This window comes from Salvia splendens, chromosome 4 (genome assembly GCF_004379255.2).
Source record: "Salvia splendens isolate huo1 chromosome 4, SspV2, whole genome shotgun sequence".
NCBI classification, from domain to species: domain Eukaryota; kingdom Viridiplantae; phylum Streptophyta; class Magnoliopsida; order Lamiales; family Lamiaceae; genus Salvia; species Salvia splendens.
This window is the reverse complement of record NC_056035.1, coordinates 5,909,977-5,934,885: the sequence shown is the minus strand read 5'-3', so window position 1 is coordinate 5,934,885 and position 24,909 is coordinate 5,909,977. Positions and strand designations below refer to the sequence as shown.

The following is a 24,909-nucleotide window of genomic DNA, read 5'->3' as shown; positions in this document are numbered from 1 at the left end:
AGTTATTTTGTTTTGCCATGACTCGATAACGATATATTTTGGTACTAACAGTAGGCGTGGATGAAGCATGGTATGATTCTGCTGCAGTGCTAGAATCTGAGTGTAGTGATGATGATTATCAAAGCCTTTCTGATGGTGTGTCGACAACTTGTAGTATTTGTTTTTTTGAAGCTGCATTTGACTCATCAATTTGATTCTCAGAACAGATAGTGATTTGTATTTGTGTTGATGTGAGCGCCCTTAGTGGCTTTGATGGTGCTTCTAGAACTGGCATTGTTTCTCAGAGAGATCATATCTCTTCCCTTCAAGAACCCCAAGAATCAGGCGATGGTGTGTGTGATTTTTCCGGTGAAGCAGCTAGAAGCTCAGTTTCCACTAGTGCTTCTGATATCAGTGTGATGATAAATGATACGAGTGATGTGCAGCCTGTGTACCTTGATGAGATATCTGGAGCCTCTAGGGAAAACGCTAATAAGGAGGATAATTTATTGGATAACTGTGGAATCCTTCCAAACAACTGCTTGCCGTGTCTGGCTTCGACTGTTTCTCCTGTTGAAAGGAGAAGATCCCTTAGTTTTAGCCCTCCGAATGCTAGGAAGAAGACAGCCTTGAAGCTCCCACTCAAATGGAAGGAAGAGCATACTGCGGCCTCTAAATGTGAGTTTGCATAATTTTGGTTCTATTTGGTAGAAATATATGAAATTAAAAATAAGGAGATTTTACACTCATCTCGTCTTGTGTATGTTGCAGTTTCTTCAAAAGCGGTCCTGCAACGACCTATAGCTGGTTCACAGGTTCCCTTCTGCCCCCTCGGGAAGAAAATACCAGACAGTTGGTCGGATATTGGACCCGAGACATTCAAGATTAGGGGAGCGAATTACCTGAGGTAACAAACTTGCACTTGAGGCCTATAACTTTTGTCTCTGGTTATGTTTTGTTTTCCTTTGGTCTTCATATTGCACATTTACTGTGCAGGGATAAAAGAAAAGAGTTTGCTCGCACTTGTGCTGCATACAATCCTTTTGGTCTTGATGTATTTTTATCTCAGAGGAAAATCAATCATGTTGCTCGATTTGTGGAGCTTCCTGCTATTCATTCTTCTGGAAAACTTCCACCTATTCTAGTTGTAAATGTCCAGGTACTCCTACCAGATCAGACATCGAAGATTACTTTACTACAGCCTTACATAAAAGAAAGTCGGCATGTCTAGTCTTGCCAGATTTTCACCTTCTACTGATATAAAATCAAATAATTTGATAGTACCAGTTAAAGAGATTCATAGAAGATACAGATACTAAATCCTTATATAAAGCATACATAACAATGTGGTAGCGGGTGTGTCCATGGTTAGATCAACGTGATTGTGTAGCAACCTTGTTCTTATTCTTATCAAGTCTTTGTGTGCTCTTGTTTTTCTTATTTGTCTTCTTGATAGCACGTAATAATGGCTCGTCTTTATGGTTTTACAGATACCATTATATCCTGCAACAATTTTTCAAGGTGAAACAGATGGTGAAGGGATAAGCTATGTTTTGTATTTCCAGCTTTCTGAAACCTTCGCCAATGATGATTCAGCTCATTTTCAAGAAAATATTAGGGTGAGTATGTTGATGAATCTTATAATCTCATTATGAGCAATGGTGATTCTTTGCCATGCTTCTGAATGAACTCAAGAAAACAGTTGTTTATCTTGGCAATTATCAGTAGGTCAGTTGCGATTATATGTGCGTGTGTGCTCCTTAGCAGATACAACAGCTGCCCATTGATCATTTCTTTTTATGCATTCATTTGCCATGCACCTAACACCCAGTTTAAATTTCAGAGACTAATTGATGATGAAGTAGAAAAAGTCAAAGGTTTCGCTGTAGACTCCTTGTCGCCTTTCAGGGAAAGACTAAAGATATTGGGCCGCATAGCAAACATGGAGGACCTGCCTCTAAGTGCTGCAGAGAGGAAACTCATGCATGCATACAACGAGAAGCCTGTTCTTTCTCGTCCTCAACATGACTTTTACTCTGTAAGTTTGAGCTTAATTTTTTAATGCAGTTGTCGAATGTGGTCTATCGATTCTTATTTGACTTAATTTTGCTTCGTTCGCGCATGTCAAGCGCTGGTATCTTTTGATTTTTGTTTTAATTTTTCTAGTATCTTTTCTTACTGCAGGGTGAAAATTATTTTGAGATAGACTTGGACATGCATAGATTCGGCTACATTTCTAGAAAGGGGTTCGAGACATTCTTCGATAGACTAAAGCTGTGTGTGATGGATTTTGGATTAACAATCCAGGCAAGTATCAAGTCCTTAAGTTAGGGTAATAAAGCTGAAGAGTTGCCAGAACACATCTTGTGTTGTATACGTTTAAACGAAGTTGATTATCTAAACTATCATCAACTTGGGTTCTTCGGAAAACCCACTGAATAGGATAAAAATAAGTGTAAAGCATCATAGATTATAGCAAAAAAATAAATACGGAGTACAATTTTTTAAGAAGCTTTGATCTTCCATTGTTTTGTGCAAGTTCTACATCAACAAACTCAGTGGAGGATACTCTACAAATGCTGATATAACCAGGTTCAGATGTCCTAATAATTTAAACTCATTGACAGGTGAAGAATACCAAAATACCTGACCAATCGAAACTCGTCCTAAATCGTGAGTTGATGCTATTGACTTCCATGAGAATGGACAGATGATGCTGTCGGACTAGTGATATTGCAGTCTGGGTTATCGAAATTGGCTTGTCCTAGCATCATTTTTATCGCGATTTGAGCAACCTCAGCAAACCATTCGTCTCCGGGCAGGAAACTGCAAAATCAAACAAAAGTTTAGGAACATACTAATAAATTTGATGTTAGATAGATAAGAAGCTTTTTCTGAGGAAACTGACCTATATGGATCAATGTTGTTTGCCTGAACTACTTCAATAGCTCTGGCAATAACGTTCTTCATCACTTGATGCAGATTCCGGGATAAGTAGCGCCCTTGAGATGCAAAAAGTATCACAAATTCCATATCCAAATAGAACTGCACAAAAATGCAGATTATTTTATGCTGAAATTTCTGTGTAATTGTAGATTTGAATTTCATCGACTGGAAATGAAAGTAAGATTAGACCTGTTGAAGACCCAGAGGGCCAAGCGGCCTCTGCGCTCCTTCGATTTCTTCCCAAAAGTTTTGATCCTCAGAAAACCATAAGATCACAGTCTCTGTGAGTCTCATCAACAGAATAGTTGCAAATCTTTCTCTCCCCACAAATGCATCAGATGCAATACTACCTAGTCTTGTCAGCTTAGCAAACAGTTCCTGAACAAGTGTTTCAAACCAAAATGTAAAAATATACTCCGAAATTGTTAGTACTGAATCATCACCTGATATACAAGAGATGGGAACCATTCAGGCTCCTCCTTGCTTTCGTCCATGCTTGTATACATCTCGGCACTCAAACGAACGCCTCCGTCCTCCGTGACTATGAGCTCCAGAGCATGCTGGCGGCAGAAACTATCTCTCAGTTGTTCAACTGAACGTTGGAGCCTTTTCTTCACCTCTCTTTGCTCGGGAGGGCGGTTTTTCCTGTCAGACCCCCCCTGTTGTGGGTCATCACCTGTCATGCTGGAGCATAACTTGATGGTTGCGCGAGGGAGAAGCTCGTCCGCCAGCAACACTGCATTTGCCAGCAAAGCTACCTGTTGAGTTTCAGTTTCTGCTACTCCAACTATTCTTCTTCCACTGCCCTCCAAGTTCTCAGTGTCCATGGAACTAGGCAATGCATTTACGAGCAAGCTCACATACGCATTAAATGACTGCAGGACGCCTTCCAGAGCTTGCTCAGATAAATGCAAGATCTCAAGAGAGCCAATATCTTCACAAAGCTCCTGAACCAAGATTCAGTTCTACAAACTATTATCTCAGATATCAAGAGAGAAAGAGAGAGGAATTTGTGTTATAATCACCTGAATCATTGTATGGAACCTGTGCGCAGTGTTCGAAAGCTTCTGGTGCGATGCGACCATGCTAACCGAAGCACTGCCCCAAGAACGGCCAGCAATCGGAGAATGACAAAGCGACCAATCTTCAGAAGCAGCAAGGGCAGCTATACACAGATCAATCTTTTTTAAGGTCGTAGTGAGGGCCTGCTCCAAGAAGGGCCTGAAGAAGTTCCAAACAGTCGGCCAAAGAGCCAATCCGCGATCCTCTAGCAGCAACGAGTGCCCCAAGCATATATGAATGCACTCAGCAACAATCCTTAGGCACCCTGATGCTGCTGGAGTCGCCACAACGTTCCTCTTGATGAGCTGTGCAAAAGCCAGTGTCTGATTAACTGCCCAGGTCACAAGCTCAGAAGTAAAAGCTGGCTCATCATCAAATATAGTCAAGGAATCATTTGATGCCTGAGCAATGGTGGAGAAAACTAGGTGTGCAAGTGCAGTAGTGTATGCTGGCCCATATGTAGTGCTCGATGGCTGTAGGGACTGCATATTTCTATGCAGCTTCTGCTGGTGAGACTTAAGCAGCAACGTATGCGCCCGAGGGCCATCTCCGATCTTTTTCATTGCTTGAACTGCTGAACGAAGCTCGAAGCTGTTGGTAGAAGCCTGGCAAGTTGCATCAGCTAGTTGATCTGCTAATTTTTGCCTGTTTACCATGATAGAGTGTTCTAGCGACAGTATTGCTTTGGTAGTCATTGATTTAGTCCCCCTAGACTCCTCGGCTAGAACCTCGCCTTCGTCTAGCATTGCCAAAGCTTCATCGATTCTTCTCTCGGCCAGTAAGACCTCAATCTTCTCCATAAACTGTGACAACCACTTGTCATATTTTGGAGGCTCTGTGTCTTCGAATTCTAAATCTGCAGCCTCTCTGGCATGATCAGTTCCGTCTGGCAAGGACTCGATCCGAACTCCATCAGCTATCCCGCGGATGATTTTTGCTCGTGATGATAAGAGGTTTTTCAAAGAAACAAGCTCCCCTTCAAGATCAGAAATCTCTCTTGATGTCCTGTAAAATATAGTAGTACAACTTAATTGGCAAACTGTCTTAAGTTGCTAAAAAGGATTCCAAGAGATAATCAAAATCATCACACACTCAAAATAGGAGGAAGGAATAGACACTTTAAATGTTTAACACGATCACTGGCCTTATAAAAGATGCATAATTGGCATAGACACTTTTCCGCATTTCTTCTGCAGAAGCCTTCTTCAATCTGTCAAGGTGCATGCAGAGTTGCCTAATATCCTGCTCCAAATGTGTGAATTCAGTCCAAATTCACCCCCATAGACAGATTCATTTCTAACGAAAACATATAAAATTAATCTAGGTTTGCCGGGAATAATGCGAAAACGATGGACCTTTTCGGCCATGGTGCCGCTGTTGCTGTGGAAGTAAGATTGAGGATCGAAATTATTGGATTTGAAGACTTTGAGCTTGTCGCTCAGTGTCATCTCGGCGTCGAAATCTATGGATCCTTGCATCGACGAGAACGCCATCTCTCTCTGTATTTCTGTATGGTGGTATTAAAATCACCTCTATCTGCGATTAAATTCACTTATCAGATTCAAAATATAAGAGAAAGACGACGATCATACGAACATATCGATCGATATGTAAGGTTAATTTTTCGAGTGCGAGTTGCGGTTGATCGTAAACGCAGACAATCCGATCCGATTTTGGATGCCAATGCCATGCCCATGCGATGTGGATCAATGGATATTGCTGAAAATTTGCTAGCAATTACAATTATTTTAAAAAAAAATAAAATTTTGGCAAATTTGTGGAGTTCTTTTTTTTTTCTTCTTCTGTAAAATAGTACAGTACCTTCTGTCAAATTTGTGAAATACAAGTACTACTATTTTTTTATTGCAACTAAACTATTCTATTGATGTACCTATTAATTATCTGCCAAACCCTTATGGTTATGGAAATTATAGAAATACATGGACGCAGTATGAATTTTCTATTTCAGATTTCGATGTTAAAAAATAACTATAAATCCTAATTGTAAATATTGTAAAATGTAGTAGAATGCAAAAAACTACTCCAATGCTATTAAAATACAAAAACTAACATTAAGCTCGAATTGGACATTTATAATGTTGTACATTGAACATGAAAGTCTATTAAATCGTATTCTTATACTATTTCATTATAATTTATAAACTTAACACTGTATATAAATTTAAGTCTCATATCCATTAAAATTCATATCAAGTTCAACATAACAATATATCACAAAGACACAGACGAATGGAGAATTATTAGTGACACAAATCTCGCCCAAAAACAGAAGTACCTCAACAATTGAAACATACCATAAATTGTCACCAAAACCACAAACCACCGCCACTATCACAAAACTCAACTAAATGGTTCTCCTAATTAACAATCCAAGATTAATTGGCGTAGTTTAACTAAACCGTCTACCACATTTATTTCAGTTTGGTTTTATATTTCAGTCTTCAAAAATGTACATAAATCTTTAGATTTATTCATCACAACGGTCATGTATATACAACCTGGAGCTTAAACATATCTGCGTACAAATATGAAGCTGCCCATCAAAAATCAAGACAAAAATACATCTTCATTTTTATGCCTAAATAAATATCCTTACAAATTTATTTGAGAACCATGTAGCATATAGTAATATGTTCTGTATATATAAAAGACATTAAAAAAGTTGCTTGTATTTTAGGCTATGTCTATTAATAAAAGATGTCAAAAATGACTCAGCACCCCATGACTTGTTTGGGCCTCTCCGGCACGGTGCCGTCGTTTCCGGTGAGCGCCGTGTACTTGTCCTTCCTCGTAAACGCCGTGCACTCGTACGACAGCGTGGCGGCAATCACCCGCTGTATGTAATTGGCCACGTCATGGCTGGACTTGCCCGCGCCGCGCGCGAGCTCGCGCGGCACCTTGTTTAGGAAAGTGACCTCGTAGGCCGGGCTCGGGTTCATGAAGAAGTAAAAAGGGTCCATCCCCTTCCACCCCCGCGCCGTGGTGCCATGGAACATGCTCATCCGGTTCACCATCGCCACGGGCACCAGCTCGTCGGTCAGCTCCGCGAAGAGGGATGAGAACCGGAGGAGGAATGGCTCCCGGCAGGTGGTGCCCTCGGGGCAGATGGCGAGGTCCCCCTCCTGGAGAAGCTTCCTGATCATGGCGGCGTCGGTGGCGCGGTCGCGGCTCAGGCGGACGGTTTTTATGGGTGATATTATCTCCGAGAGGCGGGACACGGAGTAGGTCACGGCTGGGATGGGCCGGCCGAGGGCGGTCGAGAGGAAAATTGGGTCGAGGAGGGTGCGGTGGGAGCAGATGAAGAGGACGCCGGATTTTCCCGAGGACTTGGTCACCGGCGGCGGTGGGGTCCCCTTGACGGTGACGCGGACGCCGAGGGCCCAGAAGGCGTAGTAGACGAGCGGCATAGGGAGGAGAGCGCCGGCCGCGATGCGGAGGCAGGCTAGGAGGAACCCTACCGGGATCCATAGTATGATGAGGAGAGCCAGGAAGGGCGTCGGCTTTTGCACGAGGCGGCCGTCGTGGAATATCACCGCTTTCGGGAGCTTATCGACGCTCACCGCCTTCACTTTGGGTAGTTTCGGCACTATGTAACTCTCCTATATAATTCCAATTTTAACAAAACTATAAAATAAATAGTACTCCCTCCCTCCCATATAATTTGACCCAGTTTTCCATTTTGGGTCGTCTCACATAATTTGAACCATTTCACTTTTTACATATTTGGTAGTGGACCCCACCTTCCACTAACTCATTCCTACTCACATTTCATTATAAAACAAATATATAAAAGTGGGACTCACATTCCACTAACTTTTTCAACTCACTTTTCATTATATTTCTTAAAACCCGTGACCGGTCAAAGTGTCCCAAATTATGTGGGACGGAGGGAGTAACTCTTATATAAATGATTAAAACTGAGAAGTAGGAGAAAAATGCCTTGTTTGTGAAGTACAGTGGTTAATTCACTATGATATGATCTTTGAATTTTTATTCATTTCTCTAATAAAAAATACTATGCTATATAACAAAGAAAATACCTTGCATAAACTCATGAAGGGAAAATCAGTATGCCTATCGCCGAGGCCAATCTCCGGCGGCGTATCGCCGAACGCGGCCCTAAGCGCGGCGGCCTTATTCTCATCGACCAAAACCCCCGGCGCCTTGACGAAGCCCGTGGCTCGCCCCTTAAACGTCGAAACCTCGGTCCCCATCACCAAATCCGCTCCCAAAAAGTCCTTGAGAAACGCCTCCACCATGATCCGGGGATTCGCCGTCAGCACGCAGCGCTTTCCGCAGGGGGAGAACACGCGCCACGACTCAGGGTGGAGGTCCCCCGAGTAGAACTTGGGCAGCACCGCCCGCGCCACCGACTCTATGTCGGAGACGCGGAGTCCGGCGAAGGCCGTGAAGATGAGCACGCGGATTCCGGCCGACTCCGAGATGAAATAGTAGAGAAATCCGGCGAGAGGAGAGAGAAGCAGCAGGAAGAGGAGGCGCAGGGCGCCGCCGGCTTCGAATGCGACTAGTGCGAAGTAAGGGAAGGAGCTCCTCCCCCTCAGCAGCGTCCCGTCCATGTCCGCCACAACGGCGTCGTTCTCTCTCCCCGTCGACGCGCAGTCGTGGATGCTGCGGAAACACGCCGCGGTCGTCATTTGCGGAAATGTATGTGTTGTTCTTTTGATGGAAAAAAAGGTATACGTATCTAGTGATGTGTGTTTGTTGAATTTAGTGTGTATGTATCTAGTGATGTGTGTTTGTTGAATTTAGTGTGTATATATAGAGAGAGGAGAGGTTGCTATTGAACAAATGGACAAAACAAAAGGGCATGGTTTTTGTGGGAGAACGATGATGAAATTTATGCTTGCTTTCTGGTTTTACTAGTGAAAATCATCGTTTTTTAAGAACATCTACTGTGTGTTTTTCATTGTTTATTTTACTTTATTTACATTTTAGGACTACTTTGTTACATACATAATATAGAATCTATGCATCGACAACGATCGAATTCTTAGTTATTGTAAAGCTATGATTTTATATTAAGCTTTCAAGAGGCATATTCTTGTCCAAGACAAGAAATCATGTGATCAACCAGATTTTATTTTTTAATTTTCAAACAAAAGAATTTTTGCTCCCAGACATTAACCATTCTATCACCAGATCAACACAAGTACATTACAACAAGATTTTTGTTTCGAAAGGTTATTTCTATCTCACATTCTAATTTGATACGATGGCTATATTTACTTAGGGAGCCTTTTTTTCTTTTTCCTAACCTAGGTGCACCATAGATTAAATTTTCAAACAAATCAAGTGTAGAGACATGTCAAATATTGCGAGTGTAGAGACAAATATAGATATGGGTTTGACTTATGACAAGTTTTAAGGTAATTAATTGCTGCATTTCGTCATATCGAATTGCACTTTTCCAGAAAATTAATTGTACGCAACTCACTTGGAAGTTGGATCTTTGCTATATTAATGTGCGGCGTTGCTTGTAAACAACATAAGTCTTTTATTTAGAAGTTATTAGCGTAATTCTTATTATTGTGATGAAATGAGTGTGATGCTTGTCGCTTGACAAGTCTTTTAGGAAATCAATCGCTAAAAAAAAAATGCTTACCGAGCACCAATAACGAGAACAATTAATTGTGCTCGGAACTATTACTTAAAAATATTATTATTTTATGTTTAAACTAAATGTTAATTTATATCGAAGGGGTCAACCAAATATATTATGGTTAATGTGTCATCTCTTAAAAACAACTATCGAAGAGGTTTTGTCAAAATGAAAGACATAAGCTCGAATAACTTCAACAACAAAATTTTAGTGACAAAAGCACACTAGTAAAGGATTATTGTCATTAGAGACAATAAATCACAAAGGACAGAAGGTTCAACCAAAAGTATCCCAAGTTTCAAGGGTCAGAATCAGGTTTCACGTAAAACTACAAGTGGCTCCAAACTCGGTATAGAAAATAATGACATAGTGCAGTGGTGGTAGACAATCAATGTTTAGGTGACCTAAAAGGATACGATTATCAAGAATTAATCAAAGAAGATAATTTCTCCAAGGTAACAGTACTAGCAGGGAAAATCTCTTTCTTCAAGGCAAGCACGTTGGAGGGTCCGAAACAACAAATGTGAAATAATAGTAATAATTCAAGAATGTATTAACTCAATAATCGCATGTTCAAAACAAAAAAGGAGTTATCACCACACTCTCAATGAGCTAATGAAGTGAGAAATGAAATTTAAAATCATGGACATCTCATCGATCTGGTTATCAATATGGTAGTCCATGAATCCCACAAGCAGTGTTGTAAAAATCGCGCCCCGAGAGCGCTTGGGTCGCGGGTCGCAAGGGTCGAGACCGACGTCGCCCCATTGTGGGTGGGTGGGTCGAGATTCAGGGGTCGCCGTCGGGGCGGCTGAGGCGGCTGGGGCGAGCGACTGGAAGAAGAAGATCCTCGGCCATGGCTGCTCAGAAATGGGTCTGTGACTCTGTGAGAATGAAGAGAGAAGAAGGGATGGGAATGAAGAGAGAAGAAGGGGGGTTTACCTAGACAAGAAATTTTAAAAGTAAAGTAGGCAGAAGCTATAGCTAGGGCTTCTAGGACCTAGACATGCCCACCGGTTCCGGAACCGGAACCGGAACCGGCGCAATATTCCCGAACCGGAACCGTCGCAATTCGGTTCGCGGTCCGGTTCAGGTTCAAGATATTTCGAACCGGAACCGTCACCGAACCGGCGGTTCGGGACGGTTCGGAACCGGCGGTTAACCGTGGAACCGCCGGTTCCGGCGCTTAAATCGAGGCAGGGGGATGGGGGCCGGTGGTGATCTTCAAAACCGGTCGAAACCGCCGGTTTTTTCGGCGGTTAACCGGAAAAACCGGCGGTTAACCGCCGGTTTAGTGGCTTTCGAGGCGGCGCGGAGCACGAGGCGACAATGGAGCAGCTTTTGCAGACGGTTCGTTGACCGAACCGGCGGTTTTATTTCGGAAACCGGCGGTTCCGCCGGTTCCGGCGGTTTTCCGCCAAAACCGCCGGTTTTGTGAAAATTCAAATTTTTTTTTTTTAAATTTCAAATTCGAATTCTTCCATTTTCCCCCTCATTTTTTTCTATAAATACCCCCCTCTATCCTCATTTACATTCACCCCACTCTTGTGTTAATAAGAGTTTCTCTCTTCAATCTCTCAATTCTCTCTCTTTGTCTCCAATTTCTCATTTGTGCTATTGTGCTTCCATTTAATTACGCAATTGCTACTCTTATTACGCATTGTTATACACTTATACAGTTATACTTGTTCCCGTAGTTCTATAAGTTGTCTTTCTTTCTCAATTACTAAAACAAAAAAAATATATTATTCCATATTTCTACATTTCTACATACCATTCCAATATGTCTTCATCCCGAGAAGGTCGTGTTGATAAGGGAAAGGGAAAGGCCAAGAGGCCATCTCGGAGATCCGTTATTGATGAAATTTCTCAAATGAACATGGATGAGTGGCAGGTTAATATTTATTATCTACTAATTTCATTAATTTTGAATTACATTTCATTATTGTTCATAATTTTATTTTGTATTTACAATACAAATATTATTTTGTAGGCTCGAGAAGAGCAAGATGTGGCACATGCTATTGCTCTCTCTCGCTCTCAATACCAAGGCGATGCTTATGTTGGTACCGGTAGTGGTGCTCCCGGTCGCGGTGCCTATTCCCAACAAAGTCCAACCCCCGTGAATGTTGATGAAGACGATGATGATGATGACGACGAGGAGGAGGGGGAGGAGGTAGAAGAGGTTCAAGAAATGCCACCCCCACCACCACCAAGGAGTCGGCGTGGTCGTGGTCGTGGACGTGGACAACCTCCTCAACCTCCTAGACCAGCTGAAAGGTCTTTAACCTCAAACATCTTCGTGAAACATTTCAAGAGGGTACAAGATAGTAACGATCCAAACACTTATAATGTGTATTGCAAGAGGGTACTTAGATAGTGCACTTCGTTCTCTCTACGCGGAATATGAAATGCGGTATAACACCGCTCACCAGGTACGTGCTCCTCCTAGTCCTTCTACATTTGATTTTGGTGGAGGGGATTTTTCCAATGTCATGATCGATCCCGACGTAGTATCACAATTGCAAGATCTATACGGTACTACAACCAATAGGACTAGAGCGACTAGTGAATTAGATATATATTTGGAATCGCGCTCTATTTTTCAAGATGCAGGTCCTCCTACTCAACAAATTGACGTCCTTAATTGGTGGGGAACACATGACAAAGAGTTTCCGATACTCTCCATCATGGCTAAGGAGATATTCGCCGTTCCCGCTTCCACCGTCGCCGTTGAACAAGCTTTTAGTGTCGGCGGTTGTGTCCTAGACGACAAAAGGAGCAATCTCTCCGCCAAGAACATGGAAGCCACTATGTTACTTGACGATTGGGCAAAGGCGGACATGAGAGCACAAGAGCCGGATTTCGACTTCCGTGTAGAGAGTGATGGTGAAGAATTTTCTTCCGATGGCGAGGTCAGAAGCGATAGCACTCAACATTAGCAATGAGTCGACGGGGGCGGTGAACGGCGAGCACTGCCGACCAAAAAGGTAAGCAAGGTAAGAGAACTACGTGGGCTTTGATTCCTCAATAAAATTGTGGATACGTAGGCACCTCAACTTAAATTTGAAAAGTTTAACTTCGAAAGTTTAAGTTGAGCTCAAGCCCTTTTCAATTTTTTTTTTCCCCCCTATTTCATAGATCATTCAGGATGCGGCTATGTTGTACTTGAAGATCATTAAAATATATTCCCCATTTGATAAATATCAAATGCGGAATATATTTTAATGATCTTCAAGTACAACTTAGCCGCATCCTGAATGATCTATGAAATCTTACCTTGGAATCAACCTTTTTTTCTTGCAAAATGTTGCCCATTTTCTAAGCAAACACATATCAGCACGCTATATACACATTGCTGCATTTCTAATAGGGGCAATTTGATCTTCCAAAGCAATCATTGCATCTCGAACACACATAGTCAGAACATTATTCAAGCATCTAGCATGGAAAAAATCAGAACAAACTATCTATTAGTACTAATTTTTTCCATGCTAGATGCTTGAATAATATTCTGACTATGTGTGTTCGAGATGCATTGATTGCTTTGGAAGATCAAATTGCCCCTATTAGAAATGCAGCAATGTGTATATAGCGTGTTGATATGTGTTTGCTTAGAAAATGGGCAACATTTTGCAAGAAAAAAGGGTTGATCCCAAGGTAAGAGAACTACGTGGGCTTTGATTCCTCAATAAAATTGTGGATACGTAGGCAACTCAACTTAAATTTGAAAAGTTTAACTTTGAAAGTTTAAGTTGATCTCAAGCCCTTTTCAATTTTTCCTTTTTCCCCCCCATTTCATTTTTTTTTAAATTTACCTTCCGAGTCCGACGAGGCGACGAGCCGACGCCCGACGACACTTGTAAATTATATTACATTGTTGTATGTTGTTGTATTGTATACTTATGTATTGTAAATTGTAATGTATCGTTGTCCGTTACAACTCAAAATCAATAAAATTTATTTCATTTTCTCCTTATTCGTCTTATTTGTGCTTGAATTATGCATTGTCTTGTTCCGATTTGTTGTATAAAGCCAAATTTCAAATTTAAAAAAAAAAAAAAAAAAAAATTAATTGAACCGGCGAAACCGCCGGTTCAAAAACCGGAACCGCCAAAACCGCCGGAAAACCGGCGGTTCCGAACCGGAACCGAAACCGCCCGGTTTTCGAACCGGAACCGGAACCGTGAAATAGCCTCACGGTCCGGTTCCGGTTCCGCTTCCGCCAAAACCGGAACCTTCGGAACCGCCGGTTTTCGAACCGTGGGCATCTCTACTAGGACCTATAAAAGTTAATAATCATTTTCTTCCACCTTCATTTTTTAATATTAGTATTAATATTGGTTGTCAAGATTCTCTATTCTTTAAATATGATTAGTTCCTATTTAAATAAAAAAATACCTTTAATTACCAATCAAAATTACATTCAAATCTAATTAAATATATTGTGATGTTCTAATTAAATTAAATATATGTTCATTTTTATTTAACTATATAACTAATTTCTAATTAAATATATTGTGATGTTCTAATTAAATTAAATATATGTTCATTTTTATTTAACTATATAACTAATTTCTTAGAGAATTGCAGCTGCGCTTTATCTATTTGTTTAATTTAAAATTGCATTTTATAAATTACTATATTAATTTGAGAATTATAATTAAATTTATTAATTTTGCATCTAAATAGTTATAAATTTAGGTTTTAATTTGTAATTTATGATTTTTTGAATATGAGTGGAGATTTATTGATTTTCATTATTTATTATTATTATTATTATTATTATTATTATTATTATTATTATTGTTATCTAAAGTCTCTAAAAGATATTAATTTAAGACAATTGTTTCAATTATTTATTGTGTTATGACTTATGAATTGTTTTGATATTTTGATCATTTCTATTTTCCATTTTATCTATATTCACATGAATTGCATCTACATTTATATTATTTGATATATTATAAACATTAGAGCAATATATTTATTTTATTTAATATTAAAAGGCAAAAAAATTAACCTAGCTTTGTGAGTCTCTCGACCCCGTCGACTCGTCGACCCGCGACCCGAATTTTCACCTCATCGACCCGATGCGCCCCGCGACCCTAACAACACTGCCCACAAGTCAAACCATATGAAACAAATGTTCGTCATAGAATAATATTGGATCAAACAGTTTTATGAATTGTGGAATGGTCAAAATCTGACAATATAATAAGATGACAAGCGGAAAATTAACCCAGAGAATATACAGACTGTCCAAAAAATTTCAGATGAGGGTGAAAGGTTATTTAGCCAACACAATGTCAACAAGAGGAGGACCAACAACAATTCTCAAAGGAAGAAATCACGAATGATAACTCTCATTTGGCATATTCATATCACTACACCGTATCAGCTAAAGGAGCTTTAAAGCACAGTTTTCATGGATGATCAGATCAGTGGGCAACCAAAGTGGACTTTTTTGTGGTGGTGTTGAGAAAATTCTACTAAAAAAGCGAGAGCAAGCCAAACTTGAGGAAGACAGAAAGCAAGAACACGACGACGACTGGCATCATATATAATATAAGTTGAAGAGCCAATTTAAAGGGCAGCAGATGCAAGCTTTTTCTTTCAATAGCCAGCCAAATGACTACAAGATCATTGGTCTATTCAACCTCAGTTCACTATTTCGAACCTTATACAGAAGGGTTTTCCGTATCACTCAGAAACTAAAAGCTATCAAGTCTTGAAGCCAGGCAAACATGTACACATCAGGAAAACATGTACACATCAAGTCACTAGCAATTACTCAAATCAAAATCCCATGTGGCATGTTTCAAAGACACATCTAAACACGTCTCAAGCCTAGGACCGCCTAAACCTAGGCTCTAATACCAAAACATGTAACACTCCTTACCCGATTAATTTAATCATCGAATAAGTGATGTCAACTTTCAGTACCAATCCTAACTTAACGGAAAATCCTTGATACTTTTTTTATAGAGAGATATTATTTTCCTTTACTTGGCAAACAGCTATATATCGTCTGAAATTAGACCATAAACTTGTTTCCAAAGTCTATATATATATATATTTATATAACCTGGATGGCGAAGTAAATGAAACGTCCGAACTACATTACACTTTCTATACATACCACATCTAGTATATCGGAAAGAATTTTCTGAACACAAAAAGGTTGGCTAGTGACCCGACTTGAGCAGTTGTACATCGAAAGAGCTAATCTGCAGGGGGAAAAGAAATGGGTGAGCTTCAACAAGCCCAGTAGTATACTCAACATTAGAGCCTAATTTCCGGAGTTAAGTAAACATTATACAACCTATGTGTTTACAATATTAACCCTTGAATATTCTCCAGAACCAACATTCTCATACTCATATACATATCAAAATAACCAACAATAAAAGTCTGACCTTTATATCGTCCTCCCTTGATTTCCCGGGACTTACTTAAGGCATAATCATATAATCTCATAGTATACCAATAAACATGATCAATTATCAGTAGCTAGTGTCGAGCTACATCATAACTTCATACAACATCAAATCATGTCAAACAATATCAGATTCACCCTTTTTGCATCAGAGGATTATAGCATCAGAATATATCATTTAGCATCACATAATATGGTTTTTCACATAAGCATATAGTTTTCACATATCATCGCCTTGATCATATAACGTCATATCTTGGTATTCACTATCGTGTAGCACTTTATATCATATAATCACACCAACGCATATACAGATCACCACAGTTTCACATATCCAAACACATATGACAAAACATGCTCTCATGTACCAGATACATCAGAGTTATCAGAGTTATAATAGAGGTTTCACACAATCATATATCATAAAACACATAGCGATCACCATTGTTCTCACATATCAGAACACATATAGCCCCATTAAGTGCTTAGTGATAAACTAGGGTACGCGGACCAGATCAGAAACAGAATCAGATACAGACGCGGTCATGGTCCTCGAGAGGACGCCGCACAGATCACCCATTAGGGTGAAGACAGATAATTAGATCACCCATCAGGGTGCATATCAGACAGATCAGTTAGGGGCCCATCAGATAACAGACGATCCTTGCTTCGGTTATCCAGAAGACGAGAGATCACAGATAATGCAACGCTGCTGTCCTATGGCATGCCAATTGTACCCGCAGGACACACTCAAGCACGGGGCGTAAACACAATCAAATATACTCATTTTTATATCAATACTTATTTTCAATAATTACTAACATAACACATAAGTATCTTCTTTTCATACCATATCAGATAAACAGATTAATTTCCAACTCTTACAATAACATCCCATATTCAAAATTCACATATTCCATGTCATAAATAACATACACAAATCACATAAAAGCACATAAGATTCTATATGCAATAGCGTAGACTTAATTCAGGAATTAAGACCTAATGTAGAATATACTACCTCGAAATCCAAAATGTCGTACTAGGTCACTTTACTTCTTCGCCTTCTCCTTGCCCATGCTATCCCTCGGGCCAGGATTACCCTTCAATAAATAATTCTTATCAACACAACACCAAAAATAACTTAAGCAATAAACAAGTTCTCTTTAGTTACTTCTTTTGCACGGAGTATAAGAGATCAAGCCCTATACCAAAAGAATCCTCTTGGTGTCTAGTTTAATTTTAAAACAAAGTTCTTTCAAAAATTCCAGTAGGTCGGGAGATATGGCCATTTTCCCACTGTTCATCACGACCTGACATGTTCTGGCAGCTGTGTTTGGAGATTTTCTAAAAATAGTAAATGACATCCAAATAAGTTGAAATTTTACAAAGAGCTCCCCAACACATCAAGGTTCATGCAGAAAATTTGAAAATACAATTTGCAACAACTTAAGGGTGTCGAAAACTTCAAAACCAGCAGCTGAAAACAGCACAATATACCCAAACCTAGCTGAACAGCGCAGTCCCCTTTCAAAATTCATTATAAATTCATTTCAATTCGGATGAAGCTGAATTTTGGCCACATAGCAAAAGACACACAGAAGTATGTTCAGTTAAAATTTGGTAAGAAAATGAGGTCGTTTACTTGGTTAAACGGGACTTGTAACATGCTACCAGAACAGGGCACAGTAGTTGTCTCCTTTGTTTCTTTCACCACAACACTTTCTTATCTCCATATTTGAAAATCCTCCAACAATTAAAGTATAGAGTCGGAAGAGAAAGAGAGTGTAAGAACTTGTTTTAAATCCCTACAAATCACAAGAGTCAAGGAGCTGCCAAATCCCTCATTCAACACTCTTCCCAAACGTCCCTACCACCAAGTTCAGTTTCCAACAACGTATACCCCTTTGTAGTCGATCAATTACTTTCATATACTTTCATAAGCATAGCATATCGGTACATAACATATGCTGCCAAATTCAACTCCTTCACGTAACTCAATCAACAATCGAAACTTGGAACGCTATGAACAATAACACCAATCGAACATCACAAATTGAACACCCGCTGTAACCGATCAAAAATGCGAAAGAACATAATTTGATAAAAGAGAACTTATCTTGCGGGACGTTTCGGGGCTGTTCGGATTGGTTTCGGGACAAATCGGGGGCTGTGGTGATGTTTCGGGGCTGCACGACCACCGAAGGAGCAGCGGCGAACAGCAGCCGACGGCTCGGTGCAGACGGCGACGGCGGCGAACAGCAGCCCGGCTCTGTGCAGCGGCGACAGCAGCGAACAGCAGCCCGGCTCTGTGCAGCGGCGACAGCAGCGAACAGCAGCCCGACTCTGTGCAGCGGCGACAGCAACAGCTCTTCCGGCGGATTGGGGGCGGTGGCTGGACGCTGAAGACGACCGTCGATTCTGTGGTGAATCGGGTGACGGCGACGGAAAATTTGGGGGTTTCTTTCCTTGTGGAAGGAAAGGGAGAACGAGAGCCGTGACTCTCATCGCCGGAATCGCAGCGGTGACGGAACAGCGGGGGGTGGAAGGCGACGAGATTGAGAGCTCCCCTTTTTTTTGTCGACGAGAGAGAGAGGAAGAGATGGAGGGGGGAATGATAATTCACATAGGTTCTGGAGGGGATATATTTTCTCCATTTTTTTTCCTTTTCTTCTTTAAATTACTTTTATTTTCCTATTAATCCAACACACCAAATCTAAATAAGACTTCTAAATTAATTTTAATTATCGACTTCTAATGAATTAAAAGTAATTTCAAGTTATGAAATTTTTAGATCATCACAGAGTACTTGAATTGCTTGAAAAGTGCTCGGTATTTCCCAATTTTCCAAGCATTTTTTACCTTATACCAATCACTTTGGTGCTCGGTAAATATTGTTTATTTTGTAGTGAAAATTTCTCGATTAATTAAGATAACTTATATTGCGAGTTGAGATTTCACTATCCACAATCACGAATTACCCTAGATTACAAGCTGCAACTACCTACAGAAACTACGGTGGCTTTTGATTTTTTTTTTAATAATATAAATCAACAGATTAAAATGAATTTAATGAAACTTCATAATGATTAACAATCCAAGATGAATTGAATGAGTTGGGCCATTGTAAAGAAGGCCTGGCATGCTGGCCCAACCACAAGCAAATTATCAATTGAACTTGTCTTTGGACTTTTGGTAACGTTATGTTAAATTGTTTTATTTTTTTGGGACAATTGTTTTATTTTTTTGGGACCAAGTTTAAACTCTAAATTAATTATGGGTTTCTATACATCCATTTTGTATAAATAAATTACCGTTACCTATTGGAAAGTCAACACTATGTCCAAGAAACCAATAACATCAATATTTTAAGAAAAATTTTATGATTTTTTAAAAACTTTGCTTCCTCTTAATCTTCATCTTCTATACGAGAATTCGGAAAATTGAGCCAATTTACGAATTAAACCACATTATATATTAAGAGTGATTTATTGGGCAACTTATATAAGTATATCCCTAATTCAGTAGAAATTCACCCGAACTTTAAAAGTAGTAATATCTTAAAAAAGAAAACTAAGATCATATCCGCAAGATTGAAATGTTCAATAAACTTTTAGCTAAACACCCTTTGATAAAACATTAATTACAAGCAGCAAAAGTTCAACTATTAATTTTCCTTTTAATAAAGGGGCATTATAGCAACAATATTTATAAAGTAGATCATCAAGAATAAAGTTTGAATCCATAATAAGACACCTGTCTCTCCTGCCATTAATAATAATTAAGTAAGCCTACTGATTAATTAATGCTTAATCCAAACAGTGAAACAGTTTATGATGACAGGTAAACGGCGTCGTTTGGATATTGACGACCATGACGCCGACGTGTGCCTCAAATATTTCTTCCGTAACCGCACCTGCTCTCTTGCAGTTGCAGCTCAAACAAAAAACGCCATATTTGACAACATTCTTTCAGCATTGGATTCACATCTTACCTCTTTTGATTGTTGGATCGAATTTTTGTACTTGTTTATGGAATTAGACCAATACAACTGGGGGGAAACCGTTCTTGAATAGGAAATTAAAATCTTGATCTGCGATTGGTTTCTATTAAGATCCCCCCCTGAAATTTTGCTTTTTTTTTGTCGGGTTTCGTTAGTTAGTTTGATTTTTACGCGAGATGGGTTTGAATAAGCGAGCTAAGATAGACTCGCTGATCTCACTGAGTCGACTCCGATCGATTCAAGTGTTCACAGGTTTGCTGTTTTTGTATTTGATTTTCATTAGCTTTGAGATTCCCATGGTTTTGAGATCTGGGTTAGGATTGGAATCCACAGAGGCAGAGTCTACTATACCTATTTTTTCACATCCAATAATGAAAGCGGAAAATGATGATCAGCTATCACGGCCAAAAGAGAATGAAACAATGGTTTTTCGGGCGCAGGGGCGGGAAATGGGCGAGTTTAAGAATATTTCGGGTATGAATTTCGATGAAAATGCGTTCAATAGTGTGAGTAAAGATGAGTTTTCTGAGCTGCACAAAGTGGTTAGGGATGCATTTGCTCTAGGAAATAAATGGATGGAGGATTTAAAGTCAGGAAAAATGCAGAGAGAGCTGCTAAATCGGACGACTCTGAATAGAACAGAGGAGCCATGCCCAACTTCGGTGGTGTTGTCTGGGGACGATTTGATTGGGAGAGGGAAAATAATGGTGATACCGTGTGGTTTATCGTTGGGTTCCCACATCACACTTGTTGGGACTCCACGGCAGGCCCACACCAATAAGGAGTCGAAAGCGGGGATTAGGAAGGATGATGGGGGGAGCAAGGTGGTTTCACAGTTCCTAATGGAGCTGCAGGGGTTGAGAGCTGTGGATGGGGAGGCGCCACCTAGGATACTGCATTTAAATCCCAGGTTAGAGGGGGATTGGAGTGGGCATTCCGTGATTGAGCTAAATACCTGTTATAGGATGCAATGGGGGACTTCTCAGCGCTGTCAAGGGTGGAGGTCGAGGCCTGATGAGGAAACTGGTGGGACAGTCTTACATGGAATTTATGACGCAATCTATTTGCATGTTCGGACGTTTGATGTTCATTTTGTATGATTTATTATTTGTTGATGAACGTTGATTATATGGATCCGTGGTTTCAATTGTTTATACATGGTGTAGTTGTAGTTTTTTTACCTTTGAATGGTGAAGGTGAAGTAAATGAGTATAACATTCTAAGTCAAAATAAAGTTGATCAAATGCTTAAGAAAATCTAAGAAGTCAGAATAAACCTGCTCTTAAGTGTACTATAAAATATTATGCAATGCTTATGCTCTAAAAAAGTTAGGTGTTTCCTGAATCTTTAAATTGTGATTTATCCCTGCAAATAATGTTTTTGATTTTTATTGACTTCTTCAATTGAATGAAGTTGATGGACAGGTGAAATGTGAGAAATGGATCCGTGATGATAGTGGGTCTGAAGAATCAAAGACCACATGGTGGTTAAAAAGGCTGATTGGGAGGACAAAGAAGGTCACTGTTGATTGGCCTTTTCCTTTTGCACAGAACAAGTTATTTGTACTTACACTTATTACTGGTTTGGAAGGGTATCACATCAATGTAGACGGGAGACATATTGTATCCTTTCCATATCGCCCCGTGAGTACTCTTGTCTAGTAACTCTTTATTTGGAGAAATTCTGATTTATGTTGACATATCAGAGGTTGTACGATGTCAACAGGGTTTCACTCTTGAGGATGCTACGGGGCTGTTTATCAATGGGGATATCGACGTTCATTCTATCGTTGCTGCTGCTCTGCCTACTTCACACCCAAGTGCTGCCCCCAGGGAGCATCTGGATATGTCTTTGAAGTGGAAATCCCCGAGCCTGCCTAGTCAACCTGTAGATCTCTTTATCGGCGTCCTTTCTGCTGGCAATCATTTCGCTGAGCGGATGGCTGTGAGAAAATCTTGGATGCAATATGAATTAATCAAATCTGCAAATGTTGTCACTCGCTTTTTTTTAGCAGTGGTAAGTCTCCATAACAGATGGAAATGTCAGTTAAAGTGTATCCTATGTGGAATCGTTTACTTTTACAGGCTTTTTGTTTCTTAAATTCACATTTTGGCAGCATGGAAGAAAGGAAGTGAATGTGGAGCTCATGAAAGAAGCAGATTATTTTGGTGATATAGTCATGGTGCCTTACATGGACAATTATGATCTCGTTGTACTGAAGACTATTGCAATTTGTGACTATGGGGTGAGTATGTGACTATGTACTATTCATTGTTTCAGATTGTTTGTCATTATTCCATGGTCCTCCTATATTGTTCATGGGTCTTGTTGTAAGGTTCACACAGTGGCAGCTAAGCACATTATGAAATGTGACGATGATACATTCGTAAGGGTAGATGCTGTTATGAGGGAAGCGAACAAACAAAGTGGTAGAAGCTTCTACATTGGAAATATCAACTACTACCACAACCCTCTACGGCATGGTAAATGGGCTGTCACTTATGAGGTATGGATATTTAGTGTATTTACCCCCATAGCTATATAATACGGATCTTCTGTGTAGTCTTTAAGCAATTACATGGACCAACTTCACTACCTTAATTATTAGTATATTTTTGGTTTCTTGTTTTAGACTAAAAAGTGCACATGCAGTTTGTTTGGTAGTAGATACTTTGGTTTGGGTCCAAATTTGGATTAATATTTTCTTCTATAAGGTTAAGTACATATTTTCACTGAAAGTAATGTATGATAACCAACTGAACTTGTAGATACATATCCTCATCTTGCAAGCGTACAGGTGTCACCTATGAGCTACTCCTTCAAATATATAGTATAGGTATCAAGAATTGTGAGATGCAATTAAAGTAAATTAAACTGGCCAAGTCTCTATGATCCACCTTCAGGACTGAAACTGCTCTTTGAACTTTAACTATCCTTATTTTGTTGAGAAAAAACACCCAAACCCTTAAACTATCTCTTCTTAGGAGTTCCTATGATAAGAACTTTCAAGGTAATATGATTGGTTTTTTTGTTTTGAAAACCTAGTTGTTAATTTTCACAACAACACTTCATAAGTTTTGGTCCCAACTCTAATAATCCTTGGGATTGTCACACTAAGATATTAGTATAATGGGCCTATTGATTCGAAAAAAGCTGTTCTTTCATCTTTGTATTGGAGTTAATTGTATCATAGAAACTTCCTAATTTTGAATGAACTAAGAAAAAGTTATCTTTACTTGGGTTCATTTAATCAAATTCTGTAAAAAAATTGGTTTGCAGGAATGGCCGGAAGAGGTGTACCCGCCCTATGCAAATGGCCCTGGTTATATTCTGTCATCTGACATAGCACAGTACGTCGCATCCAAGTTTAAGCAGAATAAACTAAGGGTGAGTAAGCTTCTGACTTTCTTTAACAATTCTCTTTATGTGTGTGCTTGGGTTTTCGCCTGGTTTGAATGGAAAGTAAAGGCTGTGACTGTAGATTGGAGTGTATATCCCAGACCAGTTCCTGTGGTTTTAGTTATACACTTGTACTAGTTTGCATTTGGTGGTTCTTGATGTGCTGACTAAATTGAGCTTTTCATTCATTTGGCTCAGTTATTCAAGATGGAAGATGTTAGCATGGGAATGTGGGTTGAAAATTTTAACAGCTCGAGGCCTGTTGAGTATGTCCACAGCTTGAAGTTCTGTCAATTTGGATGTGTTGAGGGTTATTATACTTCACACTACCAATCTCCCAGACAGATGGCCTGCTTATGGGAAAAGTTGCAACTTCACGGGATCCCCCGATGCTGCAACATCCGATGACCCCTTGTGATGATGGATGACTATGCGACATTGTGACCTGTACATAACCCAAGCCTTAGCCTTGGGATTGTTTCTGCTAATTGTCTAGTTCATTCATTTCTTGATCCACCTTGTTTCAGGGCCCCATTTTTGTAATTGTTGTAGGACCATGCAAAACTAATATCTACTGCGGTTGTAAACTTGTAGTTGATATCAGACAATGTAACATTAACATCAGAAATTCTGATGGACTTTGCCTCATTCCACTTATAGGCAAGTTTTATGTTTCCATTTTCCTTAGCCAAGCTAACCAGATAGCTGCTGCCTATGTTGGTGATTTGATATGCCTAAATGGTATCCTCCTGAGAAATCAAATGTTCAATTTCTATTCTTGTTGCTGGCTGTATACCTTGTTTGGATGTTCTTTGCCAGTAATTTACAGAAAAAGTTAGAAGATGGTTTAGCTAATTATGCTGCTTCTGTCTCTGAATATAATGTTGATTGTGCTTAAGTAATATGCTGCTCAAACCCAAAGCAGTCCTCTTCTTTTAAATTTACAGTTCTAATAATTCTTGCTCTTGATGGTGATGTGTCATTTTCCTGCATATGGTTGTATCCGCGCTTATATGGATGCAAAATCTGATCAATGGGATCTTTGCTTTTTCTTTTCCCTTGAAGAAGCAGGTGGAGCGATTTATGGAGTGAACCGGGACTGATCATCTAGTGGAATTGGGGATAAAGAAAGAACATTTGAGAAGAAAGTGGTCATCCCTTTGAGTGGTGGCGATTTAAACAAGGAATATATTCCATAAGGTATTATTGTTGCATCTTAATTTTTTATTGATTTTGGTTTCTTGAGGCTTGAAAATCAATTTTTTGCTGTGCTAAATATTTTGCTATTGTCTTGACCCACAGTTTCGGGTGAACAAGAATTTGGATGGTTATGAGAGAGAGTCGAATCCGACTGTAAAGTTTCGTGCTTTTTGGATGGTTTTTCTGGAGATGAGCCCCAGGACCATGAAAGGTGACTTTTCCAGTGCTTAGGATCACATA

The 24,909-nt window shown here is 39.7% G+C and overlaps 4 protein-coding genes and 1 long non-coding RNA gene across 5 annotated transcripts; 2 read left to right on the top strand and 3 right to left on the bottom strand.

Moving 5' to 3' along the window:
• Positions 1-7: 7 nt before the first annotated feature.
• Positions 8-2,490, top strand: LOC121798152. The gene is made up of 6 exons (XM_042197015.1): positions 8-657; positions 751-886; positions 976-1,138; positions 1,470-1,598; positions 1,823-2,017; positions 2,164-2,490. Exons 1-6 carry the CDS (start codon positions 399-401, stop codon positions 2,308-2,310), a joined length of 1,029 nt encoding a protein of 342 aa, XP_042052949.1. The 5' UTR covers positions 8-398; the 3' UTR covers positions 2,311-2,490.
• Positions 2,491-2,609: 119 nt separating this feature from the next.
• LOC121798153 (exocyst complex component EXO84A-like) lies at positions 2,610-14,695 on the bottom strand. Its single transcript, XM_042197016.1, has 8 exons — positions 14,652-14,695; positions 5,343-5,523; positions 5,132-5,229; positions 3,951-4,992; positions 3,369-3,872; positions 3,115-3,303; positions 2,888-3,024; positions 2,610-2,805 (listed from the first exon to the last, which is right to left on the bottom strand). The coding sequence occupies exons 2-8, from the start codon at positions 5,478-5,480 to the stop codon at positions 2,664-2,666; spliced, it is 2,250 nt and encodes a 749-aa protein (XP_042052950.1). The 5' UTR covers positions 5,481-5,523; positions 14,652-14,695; the 3' UTR covers positions 2,610-2,663.
• LOC121798151 (glycerol-3-phosphate acyltransferase RAM2-like) lies at positions 6,562-8,822 on the bottom strand. The gene is made up of 2 exons (XM_042197014.1): positions 8,049-8,822; positions 6,562-7,607 (listed from the first exon to the last, which is right to left on the bottom strand). Exons 1-2 carry the CDS (start codon positions 8,661-8,663, stop codon positions 6,720-6,722), a joined length of 1,503 nt encoding a protein of 500 aa, XP_042052948.1. The 5' UTR covers positions 8,664-8,822; the 3' UTR covers positions 6,562-6,719.
• An 889-nt stretch (positions 14,696-15,584) lies between the features above and the next one.
• LOC121798154 lies at positions 15,585-18,689 on the bottom strand. The gene is made up of 2 exons (XR_006050025.1): positions 17,089-18,689; positions 15,585-15,858 (listed from the first exon to the last, which is right to left on the bottom strand). It is a non-coding gene; the product is annotated as an uncharacterized LOC121798154 (long non-coding RNA).
• A 1,234-nt stretch (positions 18,690-19,923) lies between these two features.
• On the top strand, positions 19,924-24,156 carry LOC121798150 (hydroxyproline O-galactosyltransferase GALT6-like). The gene is made up of 7 exons (XM_042197013.1): positions 19,924-21,096; positions 21,484-21,713; positions 21,796-22,086; positions 22,187-22,315; positions 22,406-22,576; positions 23,350-23,457; positions 23,668-24,156. The coding sequence occupies exons 1-7, from the start codon at positions 20,247-20,249 to the stop codon at positions 23,875-23,877; spliced, it is 1,989 nt and encodes a 662-aa protein (XP_042052947.1). The 5' UTR covers positions 19,924-20,246; the 3' UTR covers positions 23,878-24,156.
• The last annotated feature ends 753 nt before the right edge of the window (positions 24,157-24,909 follow it).